This window comes from Myxocyprinus asiaticus, chromosome 27 (genome assembly GCF_019703515.2).
Source record: "Myxocyprinus asiaticus isolate MX2 ecotype Aquarium Trade chromosome 27, UBuf_Myxa_2, whole genome shotgun sequence".
In the NCBI taxonomy this organism is placed as follows: Eukaryota; Metazoa; Chordata; class Actinopteri; order Cypriniformes; family Catostomidae; genus Myxocyprinus; species Myxocyprinus asiaticus.
Window position 1 is genome coordinate 28,851,202 of NC_059370.1, and position 20,310 is coordinate 28,871,511.

At 39.8% G+C, this 20,310-nt stretch overlaps 1 protein-coding gene across 14 annotated transcripts in view; it reads left to right on the forward strand.

Annotated features, from left to right (window-relative positions):
- Positions 1-1,925: 1,925 nt before the first annotated feature.
- LOC127418262 (ensconsin-like) overlaps positions 1,926-20,310 on the forward strand; it is a 68,702-nt gene continuing 50,317 nt past the window's right edge. For 12 of the 14 annotated variants that reach the window (XM_051658756.1, XM_051658755.1, XM_051658759.1 and 9 more), the window contains exon 1: positions 1,930-1,977. In XM_051658756.1, the coding sequence (XP_051514716.1) occupies positions 1,932-1,977 (46 nt within the window). In that variant the 5' untranslated portion in view covers positions 1,930-1,931. Of the gene's footprint in view, positions 1,978-15,708; positions 15,846-20,310 lie in introns of all 14 variants that reach the window. The other 2 variants (XM_051658754.1, XM_051658765.1) reach the window with 2 other exon arrangements.

The window sequence follows — 20,310 nt, forward strand, 5'->3', positions numbered from 1 at the left end:
CTGACCAGCTTTTTAAAGATGCTGATTTCATTTTCCAGCAGGATTTGGCACCTGCCCACACTGCCAAAAGCACCAAAAGTTGGTTAAATGACCATGGTGTTGGTGTGCTTGACTGGCCAGCAAACTCACCAGACCTGAACCCCATAGAGAATCTATGGGGTATTGTCAAGAGGAAAATGAGAAACAAGAGACCAAAAAATGCAGATGAGCTGAAGGCCACTGTCAAAGAAACCTGGGCTTCCATACCACCTCAGCAGTGCCACAAACTGATCACCTCCATGCCACGCCGAATTGAGGCAGTAATTAAAGCAAAAGGAGCCCCTACCAAGTATTGAGTACATATACAGTAAATGAACATACTTTCCAGAAGGCCAACAATTCACTAAAAATGTTTTTTTTATTGGTCTTATGATGTATTCTAATTTTTTGAGATAGTGAATTGGTGGGTTTTTGTTAAATGTGAGCCAAAATCATCACAATTAGAAGAACAAAAGACTTAAACTACTTCAGTCTGTATGCATTGAATTTATTTAATACACGAGTTTCACAATTTGAGTTGAATTACTGAAATAAATGAACTTTTCCACGACATTCTAATTTATTGAGATGCACCTGTATATATATATATATATATATATATATATATATGATTACATTTTTTTGTCAAATATCACTCAATTTTCTCAGGGTTACACCACATGACCAGAACAAAATGTGCCTTTTCAAAAAAAAAAAAAAAAAAAAAAAATTTTTTTTTTTTTTAAACTTCACGCTGTCTTGAGAGTCTCAAGGTGCCCTCTCTGTTTTATGGTTTTATGGTCAACATAAACAACAAATACATGTTGGTTAAACCACATGACTTTGATTTTGTGGACAAAAGCGTTTTTAAAAATGAATCATATTTTAAAACAATTGTTTAATTGCTTTTTTGTTGTTGTTGTTGTTGTTGTTGTTGTAAAGAAATAACAAAAGATTATTCTGCAGTAGTCATGCTAACATTATTTCAAGAATTTCAGCTTTTAATGAGCCTTTTTGACATATCAAAATATCAATATGACTTCGAATTCAGAAATTGAAAATATGCTCAAGAGGTGTATTCAATAAATATTCAGTGTGAATTGTATTTTTTGTTTAATAGATCTGGTGGGGTGTGTGTGTGTGTGTGTGGGGGGGGGGGGGGGTTATAATATAAATAAAATCCATGTTATGATCATGAATAAACAGACACACACGCATTTGTTTCTACTCCAATAACCGAACTATAAGTGAAGTTTGGGCTGTTTATATGAAGGATGCTAAAACAGTGGTGCAAAAAGTTGTTCTACACACAAAAGCGTTTTATGGGAGAAACCCTGAAAATGGTTTGAATTAAAAACATATTCATGTTGTAACTGTACATTTGTCATCACAAACCTTCTGTTCTCTTCTTTTTAAAGAAAGACAAAAGATTTCCTCTAACTGTTCTCTTTGCCATTTCTGCAAGTCTGCGAAACTTTTGAAAACTTGCATTACCTTCAGTGGCACAAGTTTCTTGTGAACACTGAGAAGGACAAGTCAATCCATCGTCGCTTAACTCTGACATACCTTTCTGCCGTTGTTTTCAGAAAACCGGCGCCTTTTTGCGGTGGACAGAGAGCTCGCGCGCTTATGGTTGCCAGATTGCACAACTAAAGCGTCGCATCGCATCCCCCCTCAACTCGGGCAATGGGTATAACAACTTATATTGCAACTCTCCGCAGTGTTTCCTATCTCATCTATCATAATAATGCAGGGGTGATAGTTTACGTCAAACCGAATGATGACCACCCATTATGGGTCTTGCCATGTCTGCTGTTGAACACTAGATGTCGCTGTTGGCGTCTTTACAGCGCTGCGGTTGAGCAGTAATGTGTCAGCGCCAAACTACAGAAAAAAAAAAAACTTCGGCAAAAATGGCGGAAGGTGCAACATCTTTGAAAGGGTTGCGGGCGCAAATGGGTAAGAATTCACTTGTTTTTAGCCTGTTTTGGACCGTTCTAGTCGCTTTCATGAGCCACATAATGTCTCGTTAGTAATGTGCCCTTGTTTGGTGGTTGTTTGGACGGTTAAAGGCTTAAATCCTTTACTTTCATTAAGGGGTCTGAGGGGAAGAGTTAGCGGGCTCTGATGGACGGATAACGGGCAGCTAAATGCTAAACTAACTCCAGCTCCAGGCAACATGTTTGTGTTTATTCACTCCTCGTTCACGTGGAGGTGAATGTTTAGATATGCAGTGAGAAAAGCTGAATTTTCGACGACTTACGGTGTTTTAATGGTCTTTTTGTGGGGACTTTTGGAGAGCTTGGATAAGTGATGTTTGGTTTGACAGGGACACATCATCTCCTCTTTGGCACCCTGTCTGAGTACAGCACATAGCCTTTACCTCACTTTTTTTTTTTAAAGTAATTATTTAACCTTTATACTAGGTATTGCCTTAATATGGTGCTTTTTATATGTACAAACGCTCTGTAATGTCGTAGGTTGAAAGATACACTGCGAGACGCTGAAATTGATGTTGGAAGAGTTCATGTATATACTGAAGAACTAGTCCGAAGTGCATGTTTGCATGCAAACAAATGGAGGTAGAAGAACATTTACACCGAATTAAAAATGTATATGTCTAAATCTTTCGATCTAGATGTTAAGTAAAATCCCATAAAGTTTTCGTGTGTAGTGCTGTTTTAATTAAACAATGTTTAAATAGACAGTACTAAACTAGTGTTGACTGATGCGTGATGTATTGCCGTGTCTCTTGTGGCTTGTCAGAGTTGAATATGTGTGAGCTTTTGTCTTGCGGATGCTGGTGTGGGCCATTTTGCTCAACAGGATGTCTGACTCTCATTATACTTGGAGATGGACTCATATAGCTTGATATATATAGCGCTTTTTCTTAACTATTCTGATTGATCAGAATGTATATAAGCAACACTTACATTCAGTGTGACATTTTCTCACTATCAACATCATTGTAGCTGCTCACTGTAGCAGCTCAATGTAGCAATGCCAGCTCTGTTGACAAGTTCCTCCCCCTTAGGGAAACATGCCTTATTTGCTTGCTTTGCATGCTTTTCTCCCTTGCTGATGAGGAATGATTTGCACTTTTGATGCATTGGATATGTCACTAATAACCTGGAAGCTTTAGCCTGCGCTGTAGCCTGTGGTTGGTCTCAAGAAGTAGTAGAAGCTCTTCAGGCCCTGTTGTATAAGGAAGATAACAGACCTGAACAACTTCTGCTTTTTATGTCACTTTAACTTTTTCTTTACTGGAAGCTTCACAGTCACATGGCCTGAATTCAATTCATTACATTGCTAGAAGCGGGTCACGGTGTGGTTCAAAAACCTCAAAGTTGATTGACATCAGTATCTACATTGCACATTTCCTGCCAGCTTTATCCCTGGCCTGACTGCAAGCATAATAAAGGGTGGAGTCCATTGGTCCTAAAAACTGCACATATTTGGTTGTCTGCAAAAAAAAGTGTGCGAAGACCAACTATTTTGAGGCCTAATCAGACCTGAGACAATGCTGTTTTGGTTGTGAATTCTTCCCTTGCTTTTTTAGAGGTTTATTGATTAGCATGGAAAATAACATGGCCAGTAAGTGTCATGTGATATAATATTAGGCTGTTTTGTTATTGTAATCCACCAGGAAGCACCTATGTTCATCAAAAGTAGTCTTTGCTGACAGATTTAAGGCTGTAATTCTCCTTGTTAATCCGTCAGTGCCCCTGCTCTCTGAGTGGTCTTTAGGGCGAATTTGTTAAGCAAATGGCTTGTATTTGTATTTTAGCCCTACAGGTGCTAGGACACAGGTAACATGCACACTGAGATTCAGGCTGTTTTGTCCTTCCTAGTACAGACATTAGACATCATGACGGGTGTATGTTTGCTCAAAGGCCCAGATCTGGTGAGGACACTATCATTAGCCTCTAGGAAGCAAGCATGACCCACTGTTCAAAAGTCATCATCATCATCATCACTCTGGCCCTTGAAATAGCCTAGGCCATGGGCATTCAGTTAAAATTCCATGAGGTCCGGTCTCTACATTTCCTTCACAGCAATTTTCGGACAATAACTTACATGGTGTCAGTAGTTAGTATAGCTATGAAATGACATAAGGAATCCTCATTTTTGAAATAGTTATTATAAATGTCCAAGTTGGCAGAACTTTGTAGAAGAAGAAAAAAAAAAAAACGTCAATTTCAAAAATGGGCAGGGATGAGGACATGAGGTCCCTGAGACAAAGCCAAAATAGTGGGGTTTGGGGGATCTTTTTCCAAAAGATTGAAATATTTCAATGAGTTCATCAATCGCGTGCACCTTGAAATGAATATTATAAGATAAAATTAGCTGTTTGTTTTGAAGCTGAATGACAACAGTCCAGTATTTGTGTTGGAATATTTTTAGATACCCAAGAGGCACGAGGCCTTGTGACTAAGGAAAGATACCATATGGGGGTTGAGGGGTATCCCCCAAGAGAAAATTGTTAAAATGTAAAGGTCTGAATGAACCATATTTATATTTTTGTTAAAGTGAAAATCTACCCACAGCAAACAATGTACATCACAATAGTGAAGCTTAACAGTACTGTTAGCTAAAATAAAGTAGGCCCATAAATAGTCAGACTATTAAATAATGGAAAGTTCTCATGATAATTCCACTATGCTACTAGTAATATCACATTTTTGGTTGTTTTCATTGCCATCTAGATGATGACATATTTGATTAATTTTCACAAAAATACATTTATACGTTTATGAAAGGCTCGAAACATGCTGATTAATAAAGCAAATTTTAGACGAGGAAAAAACGTTACTTTACAGGCGCTCTGGAAGCACGTTGTCCTGTCACAAACCTGGTTTAGCTGAATGGTCTGATTCATTTCAGACACATGAAGTTGAATTCACTTCGCTTCATTCTCGTTTTCTGCAGTGTGTTTCACGAAAGATGCCAGTATCCATTTACAGCTCTGGAAAAAATTAAGAGACCACTGCAAAATTATCAGTTTCTCTAGATTTATTATTTATAGGCATGTGTTTGAGGAAAATGAACATTTTTGTTTTATTCTATAAACTACTGATTACCTGAACCAAATCTTATTTATCGAGGAAAAGTATAAAAACTAGGGATGTGCACAAGTAGTCGAATACTCGAGTATTCGTTCTGCTATAATTATTCGAAAAGTAAAAATACTATTCGAATTTCGCAAAGTTTTGCTTTGCTGGCCATATATACAATGAGATGCATGTTAAATCCTGAATACACAAACTAAAACTGGCAGTTATAACAGAATACACTGGGTGACGCTGTTGAGTGTGGACACAAGTTGATCAAACCGTTCTGTCAGTACATTAAGATGGACACCAAAAAAGCAGGTTATTGTGAGTATGTGGTTTACTGTGAGAAAGCTGGGTTCCTGTTTAAATATACTGGATAAGCAGTGTACACTTTACTCCCATATATGTGCAGCTCATCAGAAAGCTGCATCCCTGTAGCAACGTAATCCCCGCGACGCTTCTGTAAACAACAAACATGGCATCCGAGAAAGACTTTGCTAGCGGAGGTAAGGGACATTCCATTATTTAAACTGGTGTGTATAAATGAGTATAGTTAACTGAGCATGTGGATATGCTTGATTTTCTCAACAAAAACATGAGATAAAATATAAACATAACTATTATATGTCGTGTTTATATTCGTCCTGTACGTTAGCTGCGTCAGTCTACTTCATTAGCGGTTTCTTTTTCTTCGCTTTGCGTGAGCTTAAATGCTTTCATTCTATACTTTTTTTGTTTTCACGCATTGCTTGTTTAAATATTTTCAAAAAAAAAAAAAAAACACAGGACATAATATAAGCTTGTTTTGGATATAATTAGAAGCTTGTTTTTTTTTAATGGTGATGCAACATTTATGACTAAAAAAATAATTTTACAACATCTCTTTCTCATTAATTACCTTTATTTAAATAATAGAATATTTGAATATTCATTTTTTATGAGCTTAAGTATTCGAACACCAAATTATTGATGAATGCCCATCCCTAATAAAAACCACTGCTGTGGTCATCACTATCCTCTTGCAATAGGACCAGCTGGATGGCCTATTGCCTATAGTAGGACCTCAAAAGTAATTGGAATCAAAAAATAACTATTGATCATGTCAAAAGAGTTGAAAAGAAAAGTTTTCAGTGAGGAAAAGAAGGGTTCAGTTCTGGCTTTACTGGCAAAGGGGTACAGTTAGGGCTGCAACTAATGAATATTTTAATAATCGATTAATGTAACGATTATTAGAACAATTATTTGACTATTCGGCGATTATTGAAACAATTCATCATTAGCTCTTAACCGATTATTCAGCTTGTGCCCCAACTTAAAAGCAGGGCTCCAGACAAAAAAAAATTACTTAGGAGCCATTGGCTCCTAAACTGAAACATTAAGGAGCCAAATGGCTGTTTTTAGTCACTAAATCACAGAATTGCTCAATTTAGATTGCTGTTCAGAAACAAGGTAGAAAGCTGAAGACAAGGAAGACAGCTGATAACCCATTAATCGGAGGTTTAATAAACAGTATAAATACAGTTGAAGTCAGAAGTTTACATACACCTTAGCCAAATACATTTAAACTCAGTTTTTCACAATTCCTGACATTTAATTGTATAAAACATTCCCTGTCTTAGGTCAGTTAGGATCACTACTTTATTTTAAGAATGAGAAATGTCAGAATAATAGTAGAGAATGATTTATTTCAGATTTTATTACTTCAATCACATTCCCAGTGGGTCAGAAGTTTACATACACTTTGTTAGTATTTGGTAGCATTGCCTTTAAATTGTTTAACTTGGGTCAAATGTTTTGGGTAGCCTTCCACAAGCTTCTCACAATAAGTTGCTGGAATTTTGACCCATTCCTCCAAACAGAACTGGTGTAACTGTGTCATGTTTGTAGGCCTCCTTGCTCGCACACGGTTTTTCAGTTCTGCCCACAAATTGAGGTCAGGGCTTTATGATGGCCACTCCAATACCTTGACTTTGTTGTCCTTAAGCCATTTTGCCACAACTTTCAATGCTTTGGGTCATTGTCCATTTGGAAGACCCATTTGTGACCAAGCTTTAAATTCCTGGCTGATGTCTTGAGATGTTGCTTCAATATATCCACATATTTTTCCTTCCTCATGATGCCATCTATTTTGTGAAGTGCACCAGTCCCTCCTGCAGCAAAGCACCCACACAACATGATGCTGCTACCCCCATGCTTCATGGTTGGGATGGTGTTCTTCGGCTTGCAAGCCTCACCCTTTTCCTCCAAACATTATGGTGGTCATTTTGGCCAAACAGTTAAATTTTTGTTTAAAAGGACATTTCTCCAAAAAGTAAGATCTTTGTCCCCATGTGCACTTGCAAACTGTAGTCTGGCTTTTTATAGTGGTTTTGGAGCAGTGGCTTCTTCCTTGCTGAGCAGCCTTTCAGGTTATGTCGATATAGGACTTGTTTTACTGTGGATATAGATACTTGTCTACCTGTTTTCTCCAGCATCTTCACAATGTCCTTTGCTGTTGTTTTGGGATTGATTTGCACTTTTCGCACCAAACTACATTCATCTCTAGGAGACAGAATGCGTCTCCTTCCTGAGCGGTATGATGGCTACGTGGTCCCATGGTGTTTATACTTGTGGACTATTGTTTGTATGGATGAACATGGTACCTTCAGGCATTTGGAAATTGCTCCCAAGGATGAACCAGACTTGTGGAGGTCCACTAATTTTTTTTCTGAGGTCTTGGCTGATTTCTTTGGATTTTCCCATGATGTCAAGCAAAGAGGCACTGAGTTTAAAGGTAGGTCTTAAAATACATCCACAGGTACACCTCCAATTCAGTACACTTCCTATCAGAAGCTAATTGTCTAAAGGCTCGACATTATTTTCTGGAATTTTCCAAGCTGCTTAAAGGCAAAGTTAACTTAGTATATGTAAACTTCTGGCCCACTGGAATTGTGATATAGTCAATTAAAAGTGAAACAATCTGTCTGTAAACAATTGTTGAAAAAATTACTCGTGTCATGCACAAAGTAGATGTCCTAATCGACTTGCCAAATCTGTAGTTTGCTAATATGAAATTTGTGTAATGGTTAAAAAATGAGTTTTAATGACTTCAACCTAAGTGTATGTAAACTTCTGACTTCAACTGTAGTTGAGAAGATAAGTTTGCATCCCCTTTTGTCTCGTAAATGTTCATACCCCTTTCATAATTTATACAAATATAAGAGATAAAATATTTTTTTATTTAGTACTGCTCTTCAGAATCTACATTACAGATAGTATAGTATGCATATAGTAGTGTGTTGTCTTCATGAGCATCAGTGAATGTTTGCAGCTTGTGTAATAGTTGTGTACAAATCCCTCAATTGTCCTAAGTGTCAAAAGCTTGATCTCATATGCAGTTTTGCTCAAAAGTTTGCATACCCTGGCAGAAATTGTGAAATTTTGGCATTGATTTTTAATTGTCTTTTATTTAAGGATAGTGATCATATGAAGCCATTTATTATCACATAGTTGTTTGGCTCCTTTTTAAATCATAATGATAACAGAAATCACCCAAATGGCTCTGATCAAAAGTTTACATACCCTTGAATGTTTGGCCTTGTTACAGGCACACAAGGTGACACACAGGTTTAAATGGCAATTAAAGATTAATTTCCCACACCTGCGGCTTTTTAGATTGCAGTTAGTGTCTGTGTATAAATAGTCAATGAGTTTGTTAGCTCTCACGTGGATGCACTGAATAGGCTAGATACTGAGCCATGGGGAGCAGAAAAGAACTGTCAAAAGACCTGCGTAACAAGGTAATGGAAATTTATGAAGATGGAAAAGGATATAAAAAGATATCCAAAGCCTTGAAAATGCCAGTCAGTACTGTTCAATCCCTTATTAAGAAGTGGAAAATTTGGGGATCTCCTGATACCAAGCCAAGGTCAGGTAGACCAAGAAAGATTTCAGCCACAACTGCCAGAAGAATTGTGCAGGATACAAAGAAAAACCCACAGGTAACCTCAGGAGAAATACAGGCTGCTCTGGAAAAAGATGGTGTGGTTGTTTCAAGGAGCACAATACGACAATACTTGAACAAAAACGAGCTGCATGGTCGAGTTGCCAGAAAGGAGCCTTTACTGTACCAGTGCCACAAAAAAGCCCGGTTACAAAATGCCCGACAACACCTTGACAGTCCTCCCAGCTTCTGGCACACTGTAATTTGGAGTGATGAGACCAAAATAGAGCTTTATGGTCACAACCATAAGCGCTATGTTTGGAAAGTGGTCAACAAGACCTATAGTGAAAAGAATACCATCCCCACTGTGAAGCATGGTGGTGGCTCACTGATGTTTTGGGGGTGTGTGAGCTCTAAAGGCACGGGGAATCTTGTGAAAATTGATGGCAAGATGAATGCCGCATGTTATCAGAAAATACTGGTAGACAATTTGCATTCTTCAGCACAAAAGCTGTGCATGGGACGCTCATGGACTTTCCAGCACGACAGTGACCCTAAGCACAAGGCCAAGTTAACCCTCCAGTGGTTACAGCCGAAAAAAGTGAAGGTTCTGGAGTGGCCATCACAGTCTCCTGACCTTAATATCATCAAGCCACTCTGGGGTGATCTCAGACGTGCGGTTCATGCAAGACGACTAAAGACTTTGCATGACCTGGAGGCATTTTGCCAAGACGAATGGGCAGCTATACCACCTGCAAGAATTTGGGGCCTCATAGACAACTATTACAAAAGACTGCATGCTGTCATTGATGCTAAAGGGTTAGCATACACAGTATTTATTTATAATTTCTCCCAATTTGGAATGCCCAATTCCCAATGTGCTTTTTAGTCCTCGTGGTCGCGTAGTGTTTCGCCTCAGTCCGGGTGGCGGAGAACGAATCTCAGTTGCCTCCGCGTCTGAGACCGTCAACCCGCGCATCTTATGTGGCTTGTTGAGCGTGTGGAGGCTTCACGCAATCCACTGCGGCAACCACGCTCAACTCACCGAGAACGAATCACATTATAGTGACCATGTGGAAGTTACCCCATGTTACTCTACCCTCCCTAGCAACCGGGCCAATTTGGTTGCTTAGGAGACCTGGCTGGAGTCACTCAGCACGCCCTGGGATTCGAACTAGCGAACTCCAGGGGTGATAGCCAGCATCTTTACCACTGAGCTACCCAGGCCTCCGGCATTACACAGTATTAAGATCTAAGGGTATGCAGACTTTTGAACAGGGGTCATTTCATTTTTTTCTTTGTTGCCATGTTTTGTTTTATGATTGTGCCATTCTGTTATAACCTACAGTTGAATATGAATCCCATAAGAAATAAAAGAAATGTGTTTTGCCTGCACAATCATGTTTTCTTTAAAAATGGTACATATATTACCAATTCTCCAAGGGTAAGCAAATTTGAGCACAACTGTGTGTGTGTGTGTGTGTGTGTGTGTGTGTATATATATATATATATATATATATTAGAGCCCGACCGATACCGATTTTAGAGGGGGAAAATTCACCAATTACTGATATTGTGGAATGAAAACAGACCCAGTCAATTAGGGGCAGGTTGTAAAACAAGAAGCATTTACACCTGCCTAGTCAAGAGATAAACAGCGGCAGCAGTGTTACACCGTATTCTGCTATACAAGTTCAGGGGAAACTTTCAAAAACCAGACTTTTAAATATTACATTTTGTAAATGCAGTGACTGGAATTGTTCAGTTGAAGGGGGTACCAAACTGCAAATCCTGAATAAAACAGTTTGGTGAATACATTTTATACATTAGCTTCCACTCAGCTGACAAGCTATGAAAGTAGCTACGTGGTTAGCTATAAGCTCGTTGCCATGGAGGGACTTTACTTACTTTCCAGCATTGCGTCTCACCAGCTAGGTAAAAATGTAGTGTGAAATCAACACTCAACATACACAATCCACCACCGCACCGTTGTCTGTTGAGCTGCAAAAAGATGCTGTGATGCTTACCTTTCAATTTGCTACATTACTGACTGCACTGACAAACTATAGCTGGCTAACATAGCAAACAGTTGTGATAAACATGAGTGACATGCTTGTCAGGGACAGGGTTAATGTTATATTAGTTTTATTGAAAAGGGAAAATGATGGGGTCATTGTTTATTAACTTTCCAGTATGTATTTCACAAACTAGTTAACAACTTACAGTGAGGACACCGTTTAACTCTGCACCATCTGCAGAACCACTGTCAGCTCAGCTCTGTAAACAATGGAGTCTGAGCACACTCTGCTGGACAAACTAAATTATGACACCAACTCTAAATCACCCCAAGCATTGATTTCTGCATTATATTTAAAAAAAAAAAAAAAAAGTTTTCACATCTGCACATATCGGAAAACATATACGCCGATACGATATATCTGTGAAAGGCTAATATCGGCCGACCAGTAAATTGGTCGTGCACTAATAAATATATATAATTAAAATTGTTTTACAGTATTGCCTTAGTCTTTCTTTACTGTTACCGTATGGCCCAGACTACAAGAGTGCAAACTGAATGAAATCCCAGATGCAGTTTATTGTGCTACTCCAATCCCAATCAGTAATTACCAGAAGAAGAAAATAAAACTGGTACACAATACGTGACTTTTAATTATAAAGAAGCCCGAAATACACATGGGACTCTTATTTTGAAATGTCTGCACTCCCAGTTGTGAGTTCACTGATGGCTGATCAAATCAAATCAAATTTACTGTCACACAGCCATATACACAAGTGCAGTGGTGTGTGAAATTCTTGGGTGCAGTTCCGATCAATATAGCAGTCGTGACAGTGATGAGACATATACCAATTTACAAAAACATCAAATTAACACAACACAATTTAAAGTCTAATATACACATATTTACACACAACACAATATACAAATAATACACACAATATACACATTATTCAATAAAATTAAAAAAGTATATATAGTAGTATATATAGAATGTACAGTAGGTTGTATTGTACTGTATTGACATTCAGGCTGTCGGTTGATAGTAAGTTGTTAAGAGAGAATATATATAATAATAATATAATTTATGACAGTCCGGTGTGAGATATAAGAGTAATAGTAATAATAATAAAGTGCAGTGCTGATGTATTTTGATCGTGGGAGATCAAGAGTTCAAAAGTCTGATTGCTTGGGGGAAGAAGCTATCATGGAGTCGGCTGGTGCGGGTCCTGATGCTGCGATATCGCCTGCCTGATGGTAGCAGTGAGAACAGCCCATGGCTCGGGTGGCTGGAGTCTCTGATGATCCTCCGAGCTTTTTTCACACACCGCCTTGTATATATTTCCTGGAGGGAGGGAAGCTCACCTCCGATGAGGTGTCTGGCAGTTCGCACCACCCTTTGCAGTGCTTTGCGGTTGTGGGCTGTGCTATTGCTGTACCAGGCGGAGATGCAGCCAGTCAGGATGCTCTCTACAGTGCAGGTGTAGAACTGTGTGAGGATGTGGCGGTTCATTCCAAACTTCCTCAGCCATCTCAGGAAGAAGAGGCGCTGATGAGCCTTCTTCACAACGACTTCAGTGTGGATGGACCATGTGAGTTCCTCAGTGATGTGGACACCCAGGAACTTGAAGCTGCTGACTCTCTCCACTGGTGCTCCATTGATGTTGATGGGACTGTGTTCTCTGTATTTCCTTGTGAAGCCCACCACAAGCTCCTTTGTCTTACTGACATTGAGGGAGAGGTTGTGCTCCTGACACCAGTGTGTCAGAGTGTGCACCTCCTCTCTGTAGGCTGTTTCATCATTGTCAGTGATCAGACCTACCACCGTCATGTCATCAGCAAACTTGATGGCATTGGAGCTATGTGTTGCCACACAGTCATGTGTGTACAAGGAATACAAGAGTGGGCTGAGAACACAGCCCTGTGGGGCTCCAGTGTTGAGGGTCAGTGGTGAGGAGATGTTGCTGCCTATTCTAACCACCTGGCGTCTGCTTGACAGGAAGTCCAGGATCCAGCTGCACAGCGAGCTGTTTAAGCCCGGAGCCCGGAGTTTCTCATCTAGCTTGGAGGGCACTATGGTGTTGAATGCTGAGCTGTAGTCTACAAACAGCATTCTCACATAAGTGTTCTTTTTTTCCAGGTGGGAGAGAGCAGTGTGTATTGTAGATGCAATGGCATCATCAGTGGAGTGGTTGTTGCGGTAAGCAAACTGCAATGGGTCAAGAGAGAGAGGCAGCACAGAGCAGATGTAATCTCTGATTAGTCTCTAAGCATTTGCTGATGATGGGGGTCAGAGCAACAGGACGCCAGTCATTTAAGCAAGTTATTTTTGATTGCTTTGGAACAGGCACAATGGTGGATGTTTTAAAGCATGTGGATACTACAGACAAAGAGAGGGAAAGATTGAAAATGTCTGTAAAAACACCAGCCAGCTGGTTCGCGCATGCTCTGATGATGCGGCCCGGAATGCCGTCTGGGCCCGCGGCTTTGCGGATATTCACCGGTCGGAAGGATCGGGTTACATCTGCTACAGAGAAGGCGAGTGAACTAACCTCTGTAGCTTCGGCCGCGAGAGCTCTCTCCGCGAGGGCGGTGTTATTTTCCTCAAAACGAGCATAAAAAGTATTTAGCTCATCCGGGAGAGAGGCAGCGGTGTTCACGGCGGAGTTTTTATTCCCATTAAAGTCCGTGATGATGTTAATTCCCTGCCACATGCTTCTAGAGTTGGTGGTGTTAAACTGTCCTTCAATCTTGTTCCTGTACTAGCGTTTTGCTGTTCTGATAGTTTTTCGGAGGGCATAACTGGCTTGTTTATGCTCCTCCGCGTTCCCGGAATTGAAAGCGGAGGTCCGCACATTAAGTGCCGCGCGAACATCACTATTTATCCATGGCTTCTGGTTCGGATAGATCCATATTGTTCTGGTCGGAACTACGTCCTCCATGCACTTTTTGATGAAACACATTACGCTATCAGCGTAAACCTCGATGTCGTCATCAGAGGCGGACCGGAACATCTCCCAGTCCGTGTGATCAAAACAGTCTTGTAGCATAGAGTCTGATTGGTCCGACCAACACTGGATCGTTTTGAGGGTGGGTGCTTCCTGTTTCAGTTTCTGCTTGTAAGCGGGCAGAAGCAGAATGGAAGAGTGGTCCGATTTGCCAAATGGTGGGTGGGGGAGGGATTTGTAGCCATCCCGGAAGGGAGAGTAGCAATGGTCCAAAACTAATGTGCTGGTGGTATTTTGGTGCAACTGATTTGAAACTGGCTTTATTAAAGTCCCCGGTCACAATGAACGCGGCCTCAGGGTGCGCGGTTTCCTGCTCGCTTATACTTCCATACAGTTCCTTGAGTGCCCGGTCTGTGTCGGCTTGTGGGGGAATGTACACAGCTGTGATAATGACCGCTGTGAATTCCCTCGGTAGCCAGAATGGTCGACACAAAAGCATGAGAAATTCCAGATCAGGAGAGCAGAAAGACTTGATAGAATGTACGTTCCTCTGATCACACCAGGATTTGTTGATCATAAAACATACACCACCACCTCTGCTTTTACCTGAGAGGTCTTTCACTCTTTCCGCTCGGTGCACAGAGAACCCCGCGGGTTCAATGGCTGAGTCTGGAATCTCCGCAGACATCCAAGTTTCTGTAAGGCAGATAATGCAGCAGTCCCTTGTATCTCGTTGGAAAGAGATCCGCGCTTTCAGCTCACAGAGCTTTTTATCCAGAGACTGAACATTTGCCAGTAGAATAGTGGGTAGCGGGGGTCGATTTGCGCGGCGTCTTACTCTGATGAGAACGCCGGCTCTGTTTCCCCTTTTCCTCCTGCGTTTCCGTGGCCGAGCAGCACAGACAAAGGGCTCCACTGGCATGTTTGTAAACAGCGGGTCGGCATTGAGGAATTTGAAGTTCGGTTTACGGTGTGAAATTGCTGAACCAATGTCCAAAAGTGTTTGTCTGTCGTAGACAATAAGGCAGACAACATCCAAGACAAAAAACATAAGAATTGTGAACAAAACAAACAAAACACTGCCATGTTGTGTCGGAGCTCGCAACGCAGCAGCCATACTCGATGCCATCTTGAGTCCCTGATTCGCTGAGAAAGTGAATCTGATTCAAACTGCTAACCTGATCTCCTGAGTTCAAATCCTCTGTTCTTTTGAAAAAGACCCAGTTCAAAAGAGTCTTTGTTCACAACTCTCTTGCGCTCGTGTTGTTGTTGCGTGCGTTTCAGCAAGCTCTTCAGAAACAGAATGGGTGAAAAGCGACATGAGACACACTGGTGCGTGATATAAAGATTTATTCAGTAACTCACAAGATGATATCTGACAAAACCACATATGAACGCACACAACCCGACTGTTGCCAATGGCGACTAGATTTTAAATTATTGTCGCTGTCAATAATTTTTTGTCGCATTTGCGACCATTTTAGTCGTAGCCTGGAGCCCTGAAAAGATTGTTTTAAACATGCTTACTAACAATAAAGAGGACAAAATGATCTTTTAAAAATACCTCTAAATGACATTCACTGAATTAAAGGGAAGAAATACATGTTATTAAGTTTAATTCAGTTAAGTAATTCACTGCAAAAAATCCTATTGTTATCAAGTGTTTTTGTTTTGTTTTCCATTTAAAATAGTCTAAAAATCCTTAAAACAAGACATATTTACTTACATTTACATTTATGCATTTGGCAGACGCTTTTATCCAAAGCGACTTACAGTGCCCTGATTACAGGGACAATCCCCCTGGAGCAACCTGGAGTTAAGTGTCTTGCTCAAGGACACAATGGTGGTGGCTGTGGGGTTTGAACCAACAACCTTCTGCTTACCAGGTCAGTGCTTTAGTCCACTACACCACCACCACTCCACACGAGTGGTACTTGAGAAGATAAGATATTTAAACTTGAATGTATCTTAAATATAAGTGCATTTTGTATATAAGTGTATTTTTTCACTTGGTTATACTTCTGCGAGTGCAGTAATTATATATAATATGTAATATTCAAGATCTATTCTCTAAAAGCAAGTCTAAATATCTTATGTGCTGCTTCTCAAGTAAATGCATCTTGTTTTAAGGATTTGTAAAAAAGTTTTAATATTTGTATTTTTAATATTATATTCAACATTGTCAGATAACAATTTTTTGTTCTGCAGTACAACTGCTAAAGAAAATGTACCTTGTTTTAGAGGATTTTTAGATATTTATATTGGAAAACAAGCCAAAACAAAAACAAATTAATAACGTATTTTGTTGCCGTGTATAATGGGGCAAAGACCCATCTTTAACTCTCAAAAAAACAAACTCTCTCTTATTAATAAAGCTGCGTATTGCCAATTTTATTCACGATAAGAAATGCAGTTACATATATTATGATTCAATAAGTCGCGAGCCATCACGTTATAATCTATCTGCATTAAGCGTGCGCGCTCGTGGGATGAGCATCCCTGTGCGAGAGTGTGCCTCAGCCGGGTGCAATTTCAGTCTCTCCCCCTTAGATCAAAAATTTGCGCAATTCATAGAAGAGGCGCTGATCACACAGAGAAATGCCAGTTTCGGAGTTTATAGTTATTTACATGATCTGCTTCAGTATTATTTGAACTTGAATAAAGCTATAACGCATTAAATATAACTACATTTAAGATGTAACGCCGGGGTGTTTCCTTTAAAGACGCTCGACATGCAAGTTTTGCTTCAGCGGAGCGGCAGCTCCAGTTCCACTTGTTCCTCAACGAGAGTGCTTCTGTATTTACTTATTTGTATTTTTGCATTATAATTCCCTCATACTTTGCGATCTACATCACCTGAAGCTGTTTGGAAAGTTTAGAGTGCATCTGGACTGTGAGCTGTTTTCTTCCCCTCCTCAGTCAGGCGCGAGCTGCAGTGCTGCTCTCACGCGTCATCATTAGAGTTTAATGTGATCTCATGTTACATTAAATTAGATCAAACGACTATTCGACAATGAAAATTTTTGTCTACAATTTTTTTTATTGTCGACATTGTCGATAATGTTGACTAATCATTTCAGCCCTAGATACAGTGAGTGTCAGGTTGCTTCCATCTTTAAAATTTCAAAGACAGCAGCTCCTAAGAACAAGTTCAAGCAGCAGACATTGGGGACAACAATGCTACAAACCGGCAGAGGGCGAAAACGACTCTCCACTGACCGGGATAACTGTTCCTGTTTGCCCAGTAAATATAAATTAGCCTTAATGGTGTAAACGAAGCACATTCTGTAATAGTGAAAAATATTTGAGGATACAGCACTGAAATATCAGTTCTATCTATGCCCGAGCGCTTGCACTGTACACAGCTCTGTTGCTTTGTTGCGCTGATCACTTAAAATGTAGAAATGGTGAGATGGGGCAACCGATGTCATGATGTCTCGGGGTCTGGACCCGGTTATCATAGCCCAGGTGTCCCCACTAATCCTGAACTGCGTTGTGTTTATGTGTGTGTGTGTGTGTGTGTGTGTGTGTGTGTATACACAACTACGCAAGGAGAAGGAGAGCGAAGGGGAAAGAAAATTACAGCTGTGCCCTCTGTTGAGGCCTGAATAATTGGACAGTGCAGACACATTCCTCCCCAGGTATCTGCCCTGGAGCACTTCCTTTTGTCCCAATAACAGCCTGCTACTGCAGCAAAAAGAGACAGAGAGGGCGTGAGTGAGTTAAACAGTTAGTACTGGACCCCACTGACCTACTGAGGACTGACTCTCCCTGACTGCTGGCCCTCCTAGGATGTGCATGGCAGGAAATAGAGAGAACCTATTGTTGGTTTTTGTATAGCCGTTCATTGTGTTCTGTCAGACTGAGAGGTTTTGTTAAACGCTCCATCTTGTCATCTGACAGTTTGAACTCGGCAGCTGTTGTGAGAATACAGTGGATGATGCAACCCACTTTAAATTCAAATTCATTTTTTTTTTAAAAATTAAACAAAAATTGTTGTTTAAATATAAAGAACAAAACAGACTGGCTTTTGATTGTGTCTGTGAGAGTGATAAGACAGATGTCACCTTAGGAACAAAAGTTAAATTATAACTGTTTTGACACCAGATAATCTGGAGTATCTTAATCACATAATTTTTTATGTGGCACACTGCATTGTTTACTTCTGGGAAGGACTGAGACTATATGCATGCTTAGATGCATGAAAAACAACTGAACACTTTTTATACTTATTTTATATATGTATATATGCTTGATACTGTATGCAGTCATTTTTTTAATTTAAAGCGGAAGTATGTAATTTCTGCACCATTAGTACCACCAGCGGAATCCCAAAAATAATGATTGTTTTAAACAGGTTTCCCATGCACATACCCTTCTTTCATTGACAGCCAAACAGACTCTCCCACCATTGGTTGAGCCAATCGTGCTGTCTGGCTTGTCAGTTGAACCGGGCTGTTTTTCCCAAAAGCATCGTAAGTCTAAGTAGATCGTAGAAGCCTTTCGTGCCAGTGGTCTCTACGATCAACTTAAGCTTGCCATGCTTTTGAGAAACGCAGCCCAGAACAAAGTTTTCATAGTTCCACAGAGCCAGTCAACCTTCATTGTTTACTTACTAGGGCTGGGAAAAAAAATCGATTCTGTTACAAATCGCGATTCTTGAGCCAAACAAGTTTAAAATCATCTCCCTGAAGAAAAATCTATATTCTCTATAATAATAAAAAAGAAAAAAATATTTATCTTAATGCTACAAATGATTAATAGATAAATATAAGAAGCTTTATTTGTGCAGAGTTCCACGCTAACAGGTTTTCTCTCAGAGAAGTTTTATCTCTTTAATTCTTTACATTTAGTCCTTTTATAGGGTTGTAATGGTTCTCGGTAAAAAAAAACTAACCATATGGTTCACCACTCATGGTTCGGTAAGTATTGGTTCACCACAAGTTTAATGACGAATATGGAGCACAAGGTTTGGTGAAGAAAACAAAGTGTTAACTTGACGCACACAGTTACGACAACCGCTAATGCACCTGAATGGATTTGTAAATGGATACGCTCCGCCTGTGTTTCAAGTGGGTCAACTTGATGACATCACTGTTCTGCACATGTGTAGTTGAAAATGGCAAGTGCCAAGCGGAGAAACCGAGCCGCTGTTAGAGAAGCCTCCTGCATTATTCAAGTCTTCTGTCTGGGAACATTTTCTTTTTGCAGTCAATTACAACAGCGATGGTCAAAAAAGTTTACAAAACAGGCACTGTTTGCAGACATTGCTCGACGTGAGTGCCATATACTGGTAATACATCGAATAACATATATTTTAATTATGTACACCGATATCACCCGGAGAAAGAGCTGTAGGTGAGCCGAAGCTGCATACACTCCCTTCCGTTTTTAAGCAGGCACTCAATGTTAATTCAGACATACATAAAACAATAACTAAAATGCTTGTGGTGTTCATTGCCATGAAGTTATGTTGCCATACTCCGTTGATGAAGATGTGGGATATCAGCATATGATTAAAACACTCGAGCCACGACATCCCGGCTCAGACCCTTCTCATAGCCATATTAATAGCTAGGTTCCTTCTGTAGTGATGTACAGCTTACGAATGTTGAATATATGTTGGGTTGAGTTTGAAATTCACTTTATGTTGATGCATGTTGCGTAATAGTGCAGGTATTAAGTTGAAGTATTGATTTAGCAGTTACAGAAAAGGTTTTTTATAGTTCAGGTCCCTAAAGAAAATTAACCATGGTTTTACTATAGTAATATTGTAGTAATCATGACTGAAGTAACCATGACTGCTGTCACCAGGGTTTTCTTAGCAGAAATCATGGTTTTGATACAATTAACCATGGTTTTACAACAGTAATACTATAGTTTCCATATAGTAACCATGGTTTTACTACATATTATAACCATGACAGTAACCATGTTGATTTTGTGGTTACTATGATTTTACTATAAATACCAAAATATGGTTACTGTAGTAAAACCATGGTTTTTATTAAGGGCAAACCTGTTTATGTGTTTGTTACCAAATACAGCGTTCTTATGTTGGATTTGGAAGTAATATATATATATTTTTCGGAACATAGCAAATAATGAATCGTACCGAAACCGTGATACAAACCGAACCGTGAGAAATTTGAACCGTTACACCCCTAGCCCTTTAATGCACCGCTGCTACAGCCATCAAGCGCTGTTTGTTCACTGTCGGGCGCCAAAATCCTCTGCTGTGATCAATGTTCCTGTTATTATGCAAATAATCAACATTTATTTGAGAGGTGTTGTGGAGAGTATTTGTCAGAAGTCATTCTGCAGATTCTGTCTGACACTGCTTTAATAAAT